Here is a 20,183-nt window from a genome sequence, read left to right as displayed (position 1 = left end):
ACCTCACCCAGGATCACATAACTAATAGTGGGGCCAGTGTTACAATTCCAGGCCTAATTTGAGTGTTAAAAAAGTAACCAAATGACCTAGGAAAGGTTAGTGTAGCGCTTAATAAGAACGGAGAAAAGTGTGTTGAGAGCCGTTTCAGGAGTTTTTGTGGGATCTGAAACCACATTACCAGGGATAAGCTTGCAGCTCTAGTGGGGAGTCAAGTCATGAAGGTAGAGGCTTTATATGATAACTATCTGGCAAGAGTACAGATGCTAAGACCCACTGTGCAAAAGGTGCTAGATGTCCAAGCCAGAGAGGGCACACACACCTAACCTTTTACAAAGGAAACAAAACAAAGGAGTCAGAACATGGAATTTGGCCGACTGGTGAGGGAACTCGTCCTTGTCATTTACCTGTAATTTGAGCTAGTCAGGTATTAACTGGCTAACATTTGAAAGGTACAGCTCATCAGTACTCTGGAAAGCCTGGTTATTTTGAACCTGAAAAATAAGTCTTTGACACAAGCTGATGTGCAAACAACCCAGAAAATTGAATTACACCAAACTTGCCCAACTACCCCCTCCGTGCCCTATACATGCTGCCTGGTGCTGTTTGCCATTGGGCACCTCACCTTGTGTCACCACTGACCAGTGTTCACCCAGTCTTGATTCAGCTCGCTCCCCCACCACACCCGCATCTCCGGCAGCAGTGACCTGAAGGCAGAGGCACTAGTGCTGGTCGAGGCGCCCCGGTGGCTTCCACTGCCCAAGTTGTCCAAGCAGCCATCATGGCCCTGAACCCTAACATAGGCCCCTTGCCCTATGGAACTGAGGCCCGAGTCCCCGGGCGCCTAGCAACTGGTGCGCGTCGGGCAGGCAGGGCTGCAGCCTCGGGAGACGCTGGCGAGGCCGGGCCCAGCGTCGCTGGGCTGCTGGCCGCGGGGCATGCTCACCCCAGGAGCGGTGAACGTGGGAGCTCGCGGCCACGTGCACCGCCTGTCCAGCCCCGCGACAAAGCCGGACTGGGCCGGGGGCTTGGGTGGGCGCCGGCCTGCCGCTGGCTCCCACACTGCCGGCTGTGCCCGCTTCCCCAGCCACCCCTGCTGCCGGAGCCTCCGACCTGGGCCCCAAGGGCCAGGATCGCAAAGAAGTCCCTCCCCTCGGTGCAGCTACGGGCACAGTGAGTGCGGACGGCTGGCCCGTCTCAGGATGAGCCCTGGCCAAGGAGCGGGAGGGCCAGGGGACTTGCCAGGTCAGGGCTGGATGGGAGGTCGGGTCCGCAGGTCATCTAGTCCCACTCCCTCCCACGAAGGGGACACTGAGGCTCAGAGAGGCAAGTGGGTCACTCTGAGGATGCTCTAGATGCACTTTATGATGGGACCCAGCAGAAAGGCCTGGGCATTAAGGACCTGAGGAAGGCTACCAGGCGGGGTCGGGGGATGAGATTGAGGGAAGCGGGTCTGCCTGCGGGATCTGTGTATTCTTTATGCACCCCAGCCCCTTACTTCTGGTAAGTAAGTACTTATATCTATCCCTTAAGTGGACACACCCTTACAGATTGACCCTCCTAGGCTTAAACTGGAGTGAGGGGTAATGTGTTTACTTTTCTTCCCTTGCCTACCCCTGTGTCTCCCTTCTCCCACACTTGCACCCAGCCATGCAGTGGGACATGGGAAACTAACCCAGTTAGATTGTTACAACCCTGTTTCTGTTGCCAACTTTACTTTGAACCGTTTCTGATTTACGTATAGTTTGTGTGTGTGTTACTTTTCTCACCAGAAGTTAAAAATACTAGAAATTATTTGTGTAACATAGGTAGTCTTTTCTATTGTACTGGTCATTTTCCCATACAACCTTTTTGGAGTCATAGACATCATAAAAACTGGAACTTCTCTCCAGACAAATGCAAACAATTTTGTGAGTACTTTTAGGGTATTATAATCCCTGAAGCAGAAGAATTCTTGCTCCTCTTTATTAACTTGTTATGTACATTGTTAATGAGTTAAAATCTCTTGTTACGATGGTGTTTCTTCAGAAATGCTCTGACATTTCCTTTTTTAAGTTCTTCTGTAAATTTTTCAAATTACATTATAATGTATTAGTACTTATTGAAACAGTACAGAAGTATATGGAGTTGGAAAGGAGAGGCCTATGCCTTTCTTTACTTTTTAATCCTTGCTAGAATTAATTTGGTGTTCATTCTTCCATTTTTTTCCTTTTTTTTTGGTCATAAGGGAATCATATATGAATTATTTCGAGAAATGTCTTTTTTCACTTATGGAGAGGGCCAGGCGTGGTGGCACACGCCTGTAATCCCAGCACTTTGAGAGGCCGAGGTGGGCGGATCACGAGGTCAGGAGTTTTGAGACCAGCCTGACCAACATGGCGAAACCCCATCTCCACTAAAAATACAAAAATTAGCTGGGTGTGGTGGCCTGCACCTGTAATCCAAGCTACTCAGAGGCTGAGGCAGAAGAATCGCTTGAAACTGGGAGGCGGAGATTGCAGTGAGCCAAGATTGTACCACTGCACTCCAGCCTGAGTGACAGTGAGACTCAGTCTCAAAAAAAAAAAAAAAAGATATGATGGAGAGTACCATTCATATCAGTTTACTTAGGTCCGCACTGAGTATTTCATAGTACAGATGTATCAGTTTATGTGAACATTCCTCATTGAGATTGGTTTCAGTTTTTCCCTGTTACAAACAATGAAACAATAGACAATCTTTTTATTTTATTTTTTTTTTTAAGACAGAGTTTCATTCTTGTTGCCCAGGCTGGAGTGCAGTGGTGCAGTCCCGACTTCCTGCAACCTCCACCTCCTGGGTTCAAGCAGTTCTCTTGCCTCAGCCTCCCGAGTAGCTGGGATTATAGGCGTGTGCCACCACGCCCGGGTAATTAATTTTTTTTGTATTTTTAATAGAGATGGGGTTTCATCCTGTTGGCCAGGGTGGTCTAACTCCTGATGTCAGGTGATCCACCTGCCTCGGGCTCCCAAAGTGCTGGGATTACAGGTATGAGCCACCACGCCCAGCCACAGTAGACATTCTTACACAGGGGAACAGTTCTACAGAATAAAGTCCTTGAAGCAGAAGTGCTAAGTCAGATGTATGCACATTTAAAAATTTTGATAGACTCTTGCCTTTAAGAATCTTGAATGATTTATCTTTTTTTCAACAGACTGTATTGAGAAAAATCTGTATTTATTCTTTAAAAGAGGAGAATAGCTTCCACGTAGTGTTTATAATGTCAGGTACTGTGCTGAACACTTCACATGCATTTTAAAATTTAATCCTCACCTTATGAGAGTCAGAGGCAGGATTATTTTCTTCTTGACCCTGTGTTTCTGCAGCTTTTGAGGGGCACATTTAAGATTAGAATCCAAGTTCATTTTACTTCAGTGCCTGGGTTCTTTGCAGGGTCTGAATCTCTGCTCAGTCATTGACTGGAATCTGTGTTTCTTTGGGTGACTTGAGGATTAAATTGGATTGTGTATTTGCTGTTACAGTAATGTTATTAATAATTACCTTCTCCAATAACTTGTAGAATTGGACATGGTCCAATGCTTCCTATGATGCTAGTTCCCCTGAACTGTCTGCCTCTCCATTCCTTCTCTGCCGTTTGTTCTTCCTGCTTTGCATATATTTTAAGGAAATCTCTGGCTTTTCTTCTTTCTCTCAAATCTCCTTTGCCAACTTTATTACAGTCTCTGGCCTTATTTCTCACGTGTAAATAGATAACTCTTAACATTTTCATCTTCAGACCTGTGCACCTCAATTCCTACTGCATAGGTCCAGATTATATATCTCCATTGGATGTCCTGTACTCACTTTTTTCTAAAACAGAGCTCCTTGTTGCCCTCTACCTCCAGACTAGCATGTCCTCTTTGAATTTAATTCATGGTTCCATAATCCTCTCAGTTACCTCAATTCCCAGCCTCAGTCAGCTTTGACTCCTTTTTCGCTGCCGAATCTCCCAAATTCAATAATCAATCTTGCATTTTCACTATGACCACTCTTAAGTACTCTGGACTATTATGATTGCCTTGTAATTTCTCTTTTGGGTTCCAGTCTCTGCCATATTAATTGTTCTAAAGCATAACTGTGAATAGAAACCATACCTCTGTTCAGAATATATACCATACGTCTGTTCTGTGGTACTGCATTACTCAAGGAAATATAGACCACTTTGTCCAGCATTCAGATTTGTCTGTAATCTCATCCAATTTATCATTTCATTATTTCTCACACTGCCTTTATCTGAACCCCTCCCTCCAGGCAATCCATAGTACTTACGTTACATTCTCTGTGACATCTTTCCCATCTATATCTTTTTCTGGAATGCCTCTACCTACATTTCTGCCATCTAAATCCTGTTTAAATGCCATTTTCTAATTTCTTTAAAGTATTTTTTGAACCTCCCCCTGAAAGTAATATCTCCCTCCTTTTAACTCCTCTACTACTATATATATCTCCTAAGGATTTAATTTATACACACTGCTTTGTATTAGAGTTGTAGAAGTGGCCACTGTTTTTTCTTCTGGACTGGAAATTCTGTGCAGGCAGAATCTCTTTAGTTATTTTTGTGTTTTTCGTGCACTTGACACATTGATGTGTATATCGTACATGCTTAGTGAATATATTTAAGTGAGTTACTACATTATTTTAGAATAAAAAGTCACATGTATGAGCCTATTGCTAGCTGTAGTGACAAACAGATCCCAACATTTTCTTGATTTAACGTGGAAAAGTTATTTCTTGCTTGCGTAACTATTTCAAGGTAGGCGTCCCTGGTCAGCAAGCGGCTTGCTTTCACTTGGTAGAAGGACCCAGACTCTGCCATTCGTCAGCATTTCACTTTTGTCTAAATCCAGTCAGCAGAAAGGCAAGGAGAAAGTATGGAGAAAGCATACTTGCTTAGCTTCCTAGAAGCTTCTTGCAGTGTTACACATTACATTCACTCACATTCCAATCACAGGGAGGCAGCCACTTCCTAGAACAAACACTGTTCTCTGAAGGAAGAGCCAGGATTTTAGTGGACATCCAAGCTTCTCTCCCATAGTTAATTTCTACTTGTGAAAACCTCTGGCACTTAGCTTGAACATCACTTGTCAAAAAGCAAAAAAAAAAAAAAACCCTCCTACTTCTCCAGTCTGGTTAAGGTCAGCAAAAGTTCTGTTGTGCCATAGAATTTGAACATAGCTTTACCATAATGAACTAATCACTCCTCTTCACCCCTTCCCATAGACTGTATGCTTTATCTTTAATCCTCATTGTATTACGACTCCTAGCACAATACATGACATTATTAATAAATAAATATTTTTCTCAATGAATCTATAATTCATCTTTCTTTATGTTCACTTGGTAATTATTTTGGTACAAACAACCCTAAAATTAAAGATGATTTTGCCACCTGCTGTTGGACATTTGAGTTATTTTCATTCTCTTTTATAAGAAATACAGGAATTGATATTCATGTATCAATGATTATTTCTTTTTTTTTTTTTCTTTTTGTGGAGACAGGGTCTCACTATGTTGCCCAGGCTGGTCTCAAACTCCTGGGCTCAAGAGATCCTTCTGCCTCTGCCTTCTAAAGTGCTAGGATGACAGGCGTGAGCCACCATACCTGGCCAGTGATTATTTCTTTAGGATAAATTCCCAGAAGTAGAATTGCTGGGTCAAAGATATATACAATTATAAGAACATATATATTACTAGATTATTTGCTGGGAATATTACATCAATATATACTCCCACTGAAACCTTATGAGAGTGCCTATTTTCTTGCACTTCATCTTATTCTATTAATAGTAAAGAAAAAAATCCCTGCCATTTTGATTGGTGAAAGTAGTAGTTCATTATATTATCTGCCTTTTATTTGAGTACTAGAGAGAATGAATTTTTTATTGAGTGTATTTTCTCTGCAACAAGTTACCTGGTCTTTAATAAATGCACTCTCGATAGGATTATTTTTCTTTCCTTTTTTAAGATGTATATATATAAAATAAATTACTGGCCAGGCGTGTAACCCCAGCACTTTGGGAGGCCGAGGTGGGTGGATTACCTGAGGTCAGGCGTTCGAGACCAGCCTGGCCAACATGGTGAAACCCTATCTCTACTAAAAATGCAAAAAAAATTTAGCTGGGCCTGGGGCCATGGGCCTGTAATCCCAGCTACTCAGGAGGCTGAGGCAGGAGAACTACTAGAACCTGGGAGGTGGAGGTTGCAGTGAGCCGAGATTACGCCACTGCACTCCAGCCTAGGCAACAGAGTGAGACTCTGTTTCAAAAAAAACAAAAAATAAATTATTCAGTTCTTTATGTCATTATTTATAAAGCTATTCTGGGAAATTCTGGGCAATGTGGCAGACTGAGCCGGCATGGAAGGGTCCCCATTCTGCTTCAGTATATTTCAAATGCTGAGTAAATATAATTTATGGAAATGTGGCTAAGCTAGGAACAAAGAAAAGGAAATCCCCAGGTGCCTGAAATGAAGGAATGTTCACAGAGAAAGCCACCGTTGAGCCATCTGCTGAAAACTGGGAGTCACAAAGAAGTACTGTTCCAGTTACTATGACTTCATAACAAATTTCTCCAAAACTTAGTGGTATAAAACAACCATTTATTGTGCTCATGGATTCTGTGGCTCAGGAATTCGGACAGTGCACAGCAGGGACAGCTTGGCTCTGCTTCAGGATGTCTGGAGCCTCAGCTGGAAGAGTTGAAGGCTCAGGACTGGAATCTCCTGAAGGTTTATTCACTCGCATGTCTGGCGGTTGATGCTGGCTCTTGGCTGAGACCTTAGCTGTAGATGTCAGCTGTAATCTTTATATGTGGTCTCTCCATGTCACCTGGCTTCCTCACAAAATGGTAGCTGGATTTCAAAGGTGAGTGTCCTGAGAGCCAAGTGGAAGTCATATCACTTTTATGACCTGGCTTTGGAAATCACATAGTGTGGTTTCTGCTGGGTTTTTTTTTTTTTTTTTTTTGATTGGCTGAGGGAGTTGGTTTCAGGAAAAGAAACACAGATCTCACCTCTTGATGGAGGAGAAGAGGAACATCACAGTGAAGGAAGAGCATGTGGGACTGGATATGCATTAGTACACCTACCTTTGAAAAATAAAATCTACCACAAGAACCCTTTGACCCTAAGATGATAACTAGAAAAACATCCCCTCATTGACCTGAGGAGGCTAGAAGGAAGCTTGCCATCTACTTGAACTATGGTAAGAAAAAGGTCAGCTGCTAGAGATTAGAGATTAATGGTCCATACTAGCTCAAGTCTGGGGTCTGAATTCATATTACTACATGGTCAGGACCGCAGTTCAAGAAACTGATATTTTAGCTGGTCTGGTACCTCCAAAACCCAGGGCCAGGCCAAGATCAATGGAAAACCTCTCTGTATAGCAAAGTTCCCATAATTCAAGGAATCCTTGACTTCTGTAGATACTGATTTCTCCATAGATGAGTTTGCAAAAATTACAGAATATGTAAGGAAATTAACTTCAAGGAAGCAGACTTGGCAGATGCTGCAAACAGGAGATTTGTACCCTAAAACTAAATAGAATGGCATAGAAAAAAATTTAAATTTTTCATATTCAAGAAGGTGAAGGAATGGAAACCATAAGACAAGAACAGGACCAGATGAAGAAGAGCAGAAGGACTGGGAAAATGTCCTGTAATACTTAGGACAGTTTGGGACAAGAAAGAATTGTTCTTTTAGTTAACAGGGTAGCTAAAATGAGAATAAAAAAGGAGGAAAAAAAGAATGAATAAAAGAATTGTCCTACCTAAGATGCTTGGGTTGAAACTCTCAGTATAGAAAGTAGTGGGAGTTATGTATCACTAAAATGACTATAGTTAAAGATAGTCACTGAACATACTCATTAACTCACTTCCTTTTAAAATTCTATTGAAATGATAGGAAATGGTTTAAAAAAATTTTTTAATAGCATGGATTTATAAGGTCTTAGAGAATAATAGAGATAGTATCAACAAAATTTGGAAGTTGGAATCAGAACAGTGTTGGGCTTCTCAACAATAAGAATCAAAACATGTAGACTATGGAATAGTCCTTTCAACATTTTTGGAAAAATAATTTATAATCTAAGATTCTGTTCTCACCCCAAGTTATCAATAAGTATGGGGATGAAATGTAGAAAAATTTCAGGCACACAGTTTCTTAAAAAATTTTACTTCCGGGAGCCTGCCCCTGGGACCCTTGGGGCCAGGTGGTTTGGCCCCTTAGTGCCCGGGTGTCAGGGTAGGAGAAGGCCAGCAGAAAGGAGGCACTTGTGGTTTTTAAAAAGAAAATAATGAGGATTTATTTTGAAAAGCATTGTGAAGGAGTCAGCTTGAATAGTCTTGAATGCTCCTGCTTGGGCCCAGCCTTGGAGAATGAGAATGGGGATTCTGACTGCAAACTCTGACTCCTTACCATACTCATTCATCAGAAAACTCTCCGTTTTGTGTACAAATAACGTTTTGAGGGTAATCATTGTTCTAGAAATGAGAAAGAATTATACATCTTATTTATGGCACTTTTTGTAAGCGTGTATTCAGAGGTTTCTGAATCTGGCATTTGAGAGTAGGGCTGGGCCAGAACCAGGCAGACACACACCCCAAGGAGCAGAGCTGAGAGCTGGAGTCTGAGGCAGAAATGTCTTTCCTCCAGGACCCAGATTTCTTCACCGTGGGCTTGTGGTCCATTGGTGCAGGAACCCCGGGGGCCTCTGCCTTGGCATTGCTGCTGGCCAACACAGATATGTTCTGTCTAAGTCCCAGAAAGTGGCACTGGAGTACCTGGAGGATATAGACCTGAAAACTCTGGAGAAGGAACCAAGGACTTTGAAAGCAAAGGAGCTATGGGGGGTGGGGCGCAGAGAATAGAGCTGTGATTATGGCTGTGCGGAGGCCAGGCTGTTTCCTCTGTTGAGAGGAAGCTGCGGATCTGTCCTCCCTGAAACCCATATTGGACGAGCTGGGTGTCCCCCTCTTTGCAGTGGTAAAGGAGCACATCAGGACTGAAGTGAAGGATTTCCAGCCTTATTTCAAAGGAGAAATCTTCCTGGATGAAAAGAAAAAGTTCTATGGTCCACAAAGGCGGAAGATGATGTTTATGGGATTTATCCATCTGGGATTGTGGTACTTATTCTGAGCCTGGAATGGAGGCTTCTCTGGAAACCTGGAAGGAGAAGCCTTCATCCTCAAGGACGTTTTCGTGGTGGGATCAGGAAACTTGGGGATTCTTCTCGAGCACTGAGAAAAATAATTTGGAGACAAAGTAAATCTGCTTTGTCTGGTTCGGGAAGCTGCTGAGATGATCAAACCACAGACTTTAGCCTCAGAGAAAAAATGATTGTGTGAAACTGCCCGGCTCAGGGATAACCAGGGGCATTCATCTGTGTTCATGGGATGTGTTGCTTCCACTTATGTCCCTAAGGAGTGAGAAACCCATTTATACTCTATTCTCAGTATGGATTATTAATGTATTTTAATATTTTGTTTAGGCCTAGTAAGGCAAAATAGCCCCAAAACAAGGCTAACAAAAATCTAAAAAACTAATGAGGATTATTAAGCTAAAATTTGGAAGATTTGAGGCTTAAAATTGACTGCCGAGCTGGGCGTGGTGGCTCATGCCTGTAATCCCAGCACTTTGGGAGGCTGAGATGGGCAGGTCACTTGAGGTCAGGAGTTCGAGACCAGCCTGGGCATCATGGCAAAACCCTGTCTCTACTAAAAATACAAAAATCAGCCGAGCATGGTGGCGTGCACCTGTAGTCCCAGCTATTCAGGAGGCTGAGGCAGGAGAATCACTTGAACCTGGGAGGTGGAGGTTGCAGTGAGACAAGATCATGCCACTGCACTCCATCCTGGATGACTGAGACTCCATCTCAAACAAACAAACAAAAAAATTGACTGCTGTGCCTCATTACAAATGTATATGGTGTTTGAGTGCTGTTGTTTGAAATTATTTTTCTTTTCGGGTCTTCAGAAATCTAAGAATTGATGATTGACTTGAAGATTGCAGAATTTAAAGTTTTTTGGCTTACATGTTTTCTACTAATAATTTGTTATATAATGTCAAAGTAATAATTTCATAATAGAATTGACATGCTCTGGGAGAGTTTGACAAAGGTAAATTATAAAGTGAAATATCTTGTTTCATTGTCTTCCATTCTAACCTCAGAGATTTGTTTCTCTAGAATAAATAACCATCTCTGGCTTTAATAAAAGTATGCATCAGAAGGCCGGGTGTGGTGGCTCACTCCTGTAATCTCAGCACTTTGGGAGGCCAAGGCGGGTGGATCACCTGAGGTCAGGAGTTCAAGAATAGGCTGGCCATCATGGTGAAACCCCGTCTCCACTAAAAATACAAAAAATTAGCAGGGTGTGGTGGCATGCACCTGTGATCCTAGCTACTCGGGAGGCTGAGGCAGGAGAATCGCTTGAACCTGGGAGGCGGAGGTTGCAGTAAGCCACGATTGCACCACTGCACTCTCGCCTGGGTGACAGAGCAAGACTCCATCTCAAAAAAAAAAAAAAAATGCATCAGAAGTCACCTGTATATACAAGCTTTTCTGATAAAACTAATAATAAAAATATATTTACCATAAAAAATTTTACTTCCTATGAACCCTTTCTCAGGAAGCTTCATAAAACAAGGGAGAAAACAAAAACCAAACAAAAATAAGCTTATATGCACACATAAATGCATACATAATTTTTAGAAATTAAGGCAATGTGATATTGGCTCAGGGGTAGTTAATAAGATCAGAGAAACAGTATCAAAATCAGACTCAAATATTAGGGGATCTTGGCTTTATCTCTATGTCTTAGAGTAGGAAAGAGGATTTCTTCAATATGATTATAGAAAAAGAAATAGACAAATTTGACTATATCAAAATTTAAAGTTTCTGATAAACTAAAAGACATAAACAGGTTAAAAATAAGCTAATAGTGGGAGAGATATTTGCAACATACATAACATATAAAGAATTCGTACTCACAAAATATAAGGCACTACAAGTAAGAATAAAACAAAACCCTGTACAAAAACGGGCAAAGCATAGAAATAGGCATTTCACAGAAGAGGAAACCTAAGTGGCAAATAAACACTTTTAGGGAAGTAAAAATTAACAAGGTACCATTTAACATCCAAAGATTAGCAAAAATTAAAATAGCTTAATTGGCAGGGTACAGTGGCTCATGCCTATAATTCCAGCACTTAGGGAAGCTGAGGTGGGTTGATCACTTGAGGTCAGGAGTTTGAGACCAGCCTGGGCAACATGGTGAAAATCTGTCTATACTAAAAATACAAAAAATTAGCCAGGTGTGGTGGGGCATGTCTGTAATTCCTGCTACTCGGGAGGCTGAGGCAGGAGAATTGCTTGAACCTGGGAGCCAGAGGTTGCAGTGAGCTGAGATCAAGCCACTGCATTCCAGCCTGGATGAAAGCAAAACTCTGTTTCAAAAACAAACAAACAATTACAAGTGTACATAAGAATGTGGGTAAACAAAATTTACAGGAATACAGGTAGATATAACCACTTATTCAGTATAAATTAAGATTAGTACATGGAGAATAATCTATTAATAGTAAGTAAAGTTAAATATCTGCACATCTTACAAACCAGTGAATCCAATTTTAGGTATATTTCCCTGCAGAAACACACACGTGCATTAGGAGTCGTATACAAATATATTAACTGCCATATTGTTTGTAATATTAGAAAATTCTAAACAATTCACCTGACCACGTGTAGGAAGATAGATAATTACATATTCATATAATCGATATGATATAGACAGCAGCTAAAATGAATAAACTAAATCTATATGTACACTCAATCTCGGTCTCATGTGACTCAATCTCAATGACTCAATCTCAAGTGAAAAAAGTGTAGAAGATATATGTAACTTATTTACGTAAAACTAATAAAATATCAGACAACTCAGTATCCTTTCTCCTATACCTACATGCAGTTAAAGTATAAAAGCAGACTTCAAGGATTCACACCAAATTTATGAGAGTGGTTGTCCCTGGAAAAGGAGCATGATAGAGGGATAGAAAAATATTTGCTGTCTTTCCATTAAAAACATAGGAAACAAACGTGCAAATTCTTAAATTTTGCTAATATTTAAGTAAATATTAGCATATGTTTATCATAATATTAGGGTGGCAGGGAAACAAATGTTACATTTCTCTCTGTACTAATGCAGTTTTTAAAACATAGCAAAAGATAACCTAAAAAAGATGAAATGGCCAGGCGCAGTGGCTCACGCCTGTAATCCCGGCACTTGGGGAGGCCGAGGTGGGCAGATCACAAGGTCAGGAGATTGAGACAAGCCTGGCTAACACAGTGAAACCCCAACTCTACTAAAAATACAAAAAAATTAGCCGGGCGTGGTAGTGGGTGCCTGTAGTCCCAGCTACTAGGGAGGCTGAGTCAGGAGAAAGGCGTGAACCCAGGAGGCAGAGCTTACAGTGAGCCGAGATCGCGCCACTGCACTCCAGCCTGGGCGACAGAGCAACATTCCATCTCCAAAAAGAAAAAAAAAAGATGAAATATGGTCTGCTGTATACTAAATAATAGTATGGTGTCAGGTAAGCACCTCTCTCCCCCCACCAAAAAAAAGTCCTTTTGACAAGCAATATAATATAAAAGAGAAAATAGTTAACAGTTATCTCAAGGTGGTAAAAAAAAAATTAGATGAACGTTTCAGAAAAGCATAATTTGGATGATATGTCAGTACGAAATATAACATTTTAACCTTTTAATGGTATTTCTTAGTTCTATTTAGTAGTTTTAAGAGTCATAAAATAAACTTAACTAAGAAATAAAATAATTAGAATACATTCCATATAGTTACCAAGGTTAAGCAAGATAGTTGGATATTAAGAAGACCATCTTATGTATCAATCTCCCATTTAAAATTTGAAGTTTGAAGTATCTTTCAGAAAAAAAAACTAGCATCACCAACAAAACTGCAAATTTCCTCCTAGCTCATGAAATTTCATACTTTCTGCTTATCAAGATTTAGAAATATAACATGTTAAAATAAAGTCTACATACAGAATAAATCCCCACTCCTCGTGTGGAACTATTTGACATTTTTTTTTTTTTTTTATTATACTTTAAGTTCTAGGGTACATGTGCATGATGTTTATATCATGTATAACTCCCCAATGCAATCCCTCCCTCCTCCCCCCTCCCCATGATAGGCCCCAGTGTGTGATGTTCCCCTTCCTGAGTCCAAGTGATCTCATTGTTCAGTTCCCACCTATGAGTGAGAACATGCGGTGTTTGGTTTCTCTTCTTGTGATAGTTTGCTAAGAATGATGGTTTCCAGCTGCATCCATGTCCCTACAAAGGACGCAAACTCATCCTTTTTGATGGCTGCATAGTATTCCATGGTGTATATGTGCCACATTTTCTTAATCCAGTCTGTCACAGATGGACATTTGGGTTGATTCCAAGTCTTTGCTATTGTGAATAGTGCCGCAATAAACATACGTGTGCATGTATCTTTGTAGTAGAGTAATTTATAATCCTTTGGGTATATACCCAGTAGTGGGATGGCTGGGTCATATGGTACATCTAGTTCTAGATCCTTGAGGAATCGCCATACTGTTTTCCATAATGGTTGAACTAGTTTACAATCCCACCAACAGTGTAAAAGTGTTCCTATTTCTCCACATCCTCTCCAACACCTGTTGTTTCCTGACTTCTTAATGATTGCCATTCTAACTGGTGTGAGATGGTATCTCATTGTGGTTTTGATTTGCATTTCTCTGATGGCAGTGATGATGAGCATTTTTTCATGTGTCTGTTGGCTGTATGGATGTCTTCTTTTGAGAAATGTCTGTTCATATCCTTTCCCCACTTTTTGATGGGGTTGTTTGTTTTTTTCTTGTATATTTGTTTGAGTTCTTGGTAGATTCTGGATATTAGCCCTTTGTCAGATGAGTAGGTTGCAAAAATTTTTTCCCATTCTGTAGGTTGCCTGTTCACTCTGATGGTAGTTTCTTTAGCTGTGCAAAAGCTCTTTAGTTTAATTAGATCCCATGTGTCAATTTTGCTTTTGCTGCCGTTGCTTTTGGTGTTTTAGACATGAAGTCCTTGCCCATGCCTATGTCCTGAATGGTACTACCTAGATTTTCTTCTAGGGTTTTTATGGTATTAGGTCTAACATTTAAGTCTCTAATCCATCTTGAATTAATCTTCGTATAAGGGGTAAGGAAAGGATCCAGTTTCAGCTTTCTACTTATGGCTAGCCAATTTTCCCAGCACCATTTATTAAATAGGGAATCCTTTCCCCATTTCTTGTTTCTCTCAGGTTTGTCAAAGATCAGATGGCTGTAGATGTGTGGTATTATTTCTGAGGACTCTGTTCTGTTCCATTGGTCTATATCTCTGTTGTGGTACCAGTACCATGCTGTTTTGGTTACTGTAGCCTTGTAGTATAGTTTGAAGTCAGGTAGCGTGACGCCTCCAGCTTTGTCCTTTTGACTTAGGATTGTCTTGGCAATGCGGGCTCTTTTTTGGTTCCATATGAACTTTAAAGCCGTTTTTTCCAATTCTGTGAAGAAAGTCATTGGTAGCTTGATGGGGATGGCATTGAATCTATAAATCACCTTGGGCAGTATGGCCATTTTCACGATATTGATTCTTCCTATCTATGAGCATGGTATGTTCTTCCATTTGTTTGTGTCCTCTTTGATTTCACTGAGCAGTGGTTTGTAGTTCTCCTTGAAGAGGTCCTTTACATCCCTTGTAAGCTGGATTCCTAGGTATTTGATTCTCTTTGAAGCAATTGTGAATGGAAGTTGATTCCTGATTTGGCTCTCTGCTTGTCTGTTACTGGTGTATAAGAATGCTTGTGATTTTTGCACATTAATTTTGTATCCTGAGACTTTGCTGAAGTTGCTTATCAGCTTAAGGAGATTTTGGGCTGAGACAATGGGGTTTTCTAAATATACAATCATGTCATCTGCAAACAGGGACAATTTGACTTCTTCTTTTCCTAACTGGATACCTTTGATTTCTTTCTCTTGCCTGATTGCCCTAGCCAGAACTTCCAACACTATGTTGAATAGGAGTGGTGAGAGAGGGCATCCCTGTCTTGTGCCAGTTTTCAAAGGGAATTTTTCCAGTTTTTGCCCATTCAGTATGATATTAGCTGTGGGTTTGTCATAAATAGCTCTTATTATTTTGAGGTACGTTCCATCAATACCAAATTTATTGAGCGTTTTTAGCATAAAGGGCTGTTGAATTTTGTCAAAAGCCTTTTCTGCATCTATTGAGATAATCATGTGGTTCTTGTCTTTGGTTCTGTTTATATGCTGGATTACGTTTATTGATTTGCGAATGTTGAACCAGCCTTGCATCCCAGGGATGAAGCCCACTTGATCATGGTGGATAAGCTTTTTGATGTGCTGCTGAATCCGGTTTGCCAGTATTTTATTGAGGATTTTTGCATCGATGTTCATCAGGGATATTGGTCTAAAATTCTCTCTTTTTGTTGTGTCTCTGCCAGGCTTTGGTATCAGGATGATGTTGGCCTCATAAAAAGAGTTAGGGAGGATTCCCTCTTTTTCTATTGATTGAAATAGTTTCAGAAGGAATGGTACCAGCTCCTCCTTGTACCTCTGGTAGAATTCAGCTGTGAATCCATCTGGTCCTGGACTTTTTTTGGTGGTAGGCTATTAATTGTTGCCTCAATTTCAGAGCCTGCTATTGGTCTATTCAGGGATTCAACTTCTTCCTGGTTTAGTCTTGGGAGAGTGTAAGTGTCCAGGAAATTATCCATTTCTTCTAGATTTTCTAGTTGATTTGCGTAGAGGCATTTATAGTATTCTCTGATGGTTGTTTGTATTTCTGTGGGGTCGGTGGTGATATCCCCTTTATCATTTTTTATTGCGTCTATTTGATTCCTCTCTCTTTTCTTCTTTATTAGTCTAGCTAGCGGTCTGTCAATTTTGTTGATCTTTTCAAAAAACCAACTCCTGGATTCATTGATTTTTTGGAGGGTTTTTTGTGTCTCTATCTCCTTCAGTTCTGCTCTGATCTTAGTTATTTCTTGCCTTCTGCTAGCTTTTGGATGTGTTTGCTCTTGCCTCTCTAGTTCTTTTAATTGTGATGTTAGAGTGTCAATTTTAGATCTCTCCTGCTTTCTCTTGTGGGCATTTAGTGCTATAAATTTCCCTCTACACACTGCTTTAAATGTGTCCCAGAGATTCTGGTTTGTTGTATCTTTGTTCTCATTGGTTTCAAAGAACATCTTTATTTCTGCTTTCATTTCGTTATGTACCCAGTAGTCATTCAGGAGCAGGTTGTTCAGTTTCCATGTAGTTGAGCGGTTTTGATTGAGTTTCTTAGTCCTGAGTTCTAGTTTGATTGCACTGTGGTCTGAGAGACAGTTTGTTATAATTTCTGTTCTTGTACATTTGCTGAGGAGTGCTTTACTTCCAATTATGTGGTCAATTTTGGAATAAGTGCGATGTGGTGCTGAGAAGAATGTATATTCTGTTGATTTGGGGTGGAGAGTTCTATAGATGTCTATTAGGTCCGCTTGGTGCAGAGATGAGTTCAATTCCTGGATATCCTTGTTAACTTTCTGTCTCGTTGATCTGTCTAATGTTGACAGTGGAGTGTTGAAGTCTCCCATTATTATTGTATGGGAGTCTAAGTCTCTTTGTAGGTCTCTAAGGACTTGCTTTATGAATCTGGGTGCTCCTGTATTGGGTGCATATATATTTAGGAGAGTTAGCTCTTCCTGTTGAATTGATCCCTTTACCATGATGTAATGGCCTTCTTTGTCTCTTTTGATCTTTGATGGTTTAAAGTCTGTTTTATCAGAGACTAGGATTGCAACCCCTGCTTTTTTTTGTTCTCCATTTGCTTGGTAGATCTTCCTCCATCCCTTTATTTTGAGCCTATGTATGTCTCTGCATGTGAGATGGGTCTCCTGAATACAGCAGACTGATGGGTCTTGACTCTTGATCCAGTTTGCCAGTCTGTGTCTTTTAATTGGAGCATTTAGTCCATTGACATTTAAGGTTAATATTGTTATGTGTGAACTTGATCCTGTCATTATGATATTAACTGGTTATTTTGCTCGTTAGTTGATGCAGTTTCTTCCTAGCCTCGATGGTCTTTACATTTTGGCATGTTTTTGCAATGGCTGGTACCGGTTGTTCCTTTCCATGTTTAGGGCTTCCTTCAGGGTCTCTTGTAAGGCAGGCCTGGTGGTGACAAAATCTCTAAGCATTTGCTTATCTGTAAAGGATTTTATTTCTCCTTCACTGATGAAGCTTAGTTTGGCTGGATATGAAATTCTGGGTTGAAAATTCTTTTCTTTAAGAACGTTGAATATTGGCCCCCACTCTCTTCTGGCTTGTAGAGTTTCTGCCGAGAGATCTGCTGTTATTCTGATGGGCTTCCCTTTGTGGGTAACCCGACCTTTCTCTCTGGCTGCCCTTAAGATTTTTTCTTTCATTTCAACTTTGGTGAATCTGGCAATTATGTGTCTTGGAGTTGCTCTTCTGGAGGAGTATCTTTGTGGCGTTCTCTGTATTTCCTGAATTTGAATGTTGGCCTGCCCTACTAGGTTGGGGAAGTTCTCCTGGATGATATCCTGAAGAGTGTTTTCCAACTTGGTTCCATTTTCCCCCTCACTTTCAGGCACCCCAATCAGACGTAGATTTGGTCTTTTTACATAATCCCATACTTCTTGCAGGCTTTGTTCATTTCTTTTTCTTCTTTTTTCTTTTGGTTTCTCTTCTCGCTTCATTTCATTCATTTGATCCTCAATCGCTGATACTCTTTCTTCCAGTTGATCGAGTCGGTTACTGAAGCTTGTGCATTTGTCACGTATTTCTCGTGTCATGGTTTTCATCTCTGTCATTTCGTTTATGATCTTCTCTGCATTAATTAATCTAGCTGTCAATTCTTCCACTTTTTTTTCAAGATTTTTAGTTTCTTTGCGCTGGGTACGTAATTCCTCCTTTAGCTCTGAGAGGTTTGATGGACTGAAGCCTTCTTCTCTCATCTCGTCAAAGTCATTCTCTGACCAGCTTTGATCCGTTGCTGGCGATGGGCTGCGCTCCTTTGCAGGGGGAGATGCGCTCTTATTTTTTGAATTTCCAGCTTTTCTGCCCTGCTTCTTCCCCATCTTTGTGGTTTTATCTGTCTCTGGACTTTGATGATGGTGACGTACGGATGGGGTTTTGGTATAGGTGTCCTTCCTGTTTGATAGTTTTCCGTCTGACAGTCAGAAGGACTGTCTGTTGGTCTGTTGGAGATTGCTTGAGGTCCACTCCAGACCCTGTTTGCCTGGGTATCAGCAGCAGAGGTTGCCGAAGATAGAATATTGCTGAACAGCGAGTGTACCTGTCTGATTCTTTCTTTGGAAGTTTCCTCTCAGGGGTGATGCCACCCTGTGAGGTGTGGGGTGTCAGACTGCCCCTAGTGGGGGATGTCTCCCAGCTAGGCTACTCAGGGGTCAGGGACCCACTGAGCAGGCAGTCTGTCCGTTCTCAGATCTCAACCTCCGCTTAGGAGATCCACGGCTCTCCCCAAAGCTGTCAGACAGAGTCGTTCGCGTCTGCACCGCCCCCGCTCTTTCCCCTAATGGACTGCAGCTGTGCGCTGTCCGCAGAGGTAGAGTCTACAGAGACAGGCAGGCTTCCTTGAGCTGCTGTGAGCTCCACCCAGTTCGAGCTTCCCAGCGGCTTTGTTTACCTACTTAAGCCTCAGCAATGGCGGGCGCCCCTCCCCCAGCCTCGCTGCTGCCTTGCGGATAGATCGCCGCAGACGGCTGTGTTAGCAGTGAGGGAGGCTCCGTGGGCGTGGGACCCTCCCGGCCAGGTGTGGGATATATTCTCCTGGTGTGCCTGTTTCCTTAAAGCGCAGTATTGGGGTGGGAGTTACCCGATTTTCCAGGTGTTGTGTGTCTCAGTTCCCCTGGCTAGGAAAAAGGGATTCCTTTCCCCCTTGCGCTTCCAGGTGAGGCGATGCCTCGCCCTGCTTCAGCTCACGCTGGTCAGGCTGCAGCAGCTGACCAGCACCGATTGTCTGGCACTCCCTAGCGAGATGACCCCAGTACCTCAGTTGAAAACGCAGAAATCACCGGTCTTCTGTGTCGCTCGCGCTGGGAGTTGGAGACTGGAGCTGCTCCTATTCGGCCATCTTGCTCCGCCCCCCCCGACATTTTTAACATATAGTTATTCATTGATTTTACTAAAGTTTTAGACCATCTAATATCAACTAGAACCTCAGTGTAGTCAAACAGTCCTTTTAGCTCCCATGTTACTCACTTCTTTACCCATGGTCCTTTTCCTACAGCAAGAAATTTTCAGTAGTGAAAGTCAGCCAGAAACCTCTTTGGCTGGCGGTACCTTCTGCCTGAGTATTGCTGGTGCCTGCTGGGCTCATTCCGCCTACTTGGCCCAGCATGAGCCAAGTAGCCAACCAGGCTCATGCTACCAGCCCAGATCCCACACCTGCCAAGTGCGAGCCAGATGTGGAGTGGCCAGGTGTGTATGAGTGATTGAGCATAGGGTCCAGCCACTGCATCTAGCTGCCATGTTGGCTGCTGCAGTGTGGCCGGCACCTCTTTGGCTGGCGGTACCTTCTGCCTGAGTATTGCTGGTGCCTGCTGGGCTCATTCCGCCTACTTGGCCCAGCATGAGCCAAGTAGCCAACCAGGCTCATGCTACCAGCCCAGATCCCACACCTGCCAAGTGCGAGCCAGATGTGGAGTGGCCAGGGGTGTATGAGTGATTGAGCATAGGGTCCAGGCACTGCATCTAGCTGCCATGTTGGCTGCTGCAGTGTGGCCGGCACTGACTCTGTGGCTGAACCAGATGTACTGCATGCAGCTTCTGCTGCAGGCACCTGTGTCTGGACAAGGGGAATGTGGTGGGACCTGGAAGGTTGGAAATGCCAGGAACCGCAGACACCCAAATAGGGTGTCACAGCCCTGGCTCGGGGAGCTTCTAGCTCAGGGCTCCCCAAAGGGTCACGACTCTTCTCTCCTTATCACCTGCAACATTGCCTGCAATGTGGCAAGTGGGGGTGAGGTGTGTTTCAGCCCTGTTTATTACATTTCTTCTAGTCCAGCCATTCAGCAGATTCCAAGTTCTTGTCCTGTATCCAGGAAGAATGAGGTACGCAAACAACTGGAGGG

General features: G+C 42.2%; 1 protein-coding gene and 1 pseudogene across 2 annotated transcripts in view; both read left to right on the top strand.

Annotated features, from left to right (window-relative positions):
• The first annotated feature begins 484 nt into the window (after positions 1-484).
• CUNH8orf89 (chromosome unknown C8orf89 homolog) overlaps positions 485-20,183 on the top strand; it is a 59,490-nt gene continuing 39,791 nt past the window's right edge. Inside the window, exon 1 of one of the 2 annotated variants that reach the window (XM_033203582.1) lies at positions 485-1,170. In XM_033203582.1, coding sequence (XP_033059473.1) covers positions 779-1,170 — 392 coding nt within the window. In that variant the 5' untranslated portion in view covers positions 485-778. The remainder of the gene's footprint in view (positions 1,171-20,183) is intronic. The other variant, XM_033203583.1, reaches the window with a different exon arrangement.
• LOC117079560 lies at positions 8,546-9,730 on the top strand (annotated as a pseudogene).

This window comes from Trachypithecus francoisi, unplaced genomic scaffold, assembly GCF_009764315.1.
Source record: "Trachypithecus francoisi isolate TF-2019V2 unplaced genomic scaffold, Tfra_2.0 Lachesis_group7, whole genome shotgun sequence".
NCBI lineage: Eukaryota > Metazoa > Chordata > Mammalia > Primates > Cercopithecidae > Trachypithecus > Trachypithecus francoisi.
Note: the sequence above shows the minus strand (reverse complement) of the source record. Positions and strands in the feature narration are given on the sequence as shown.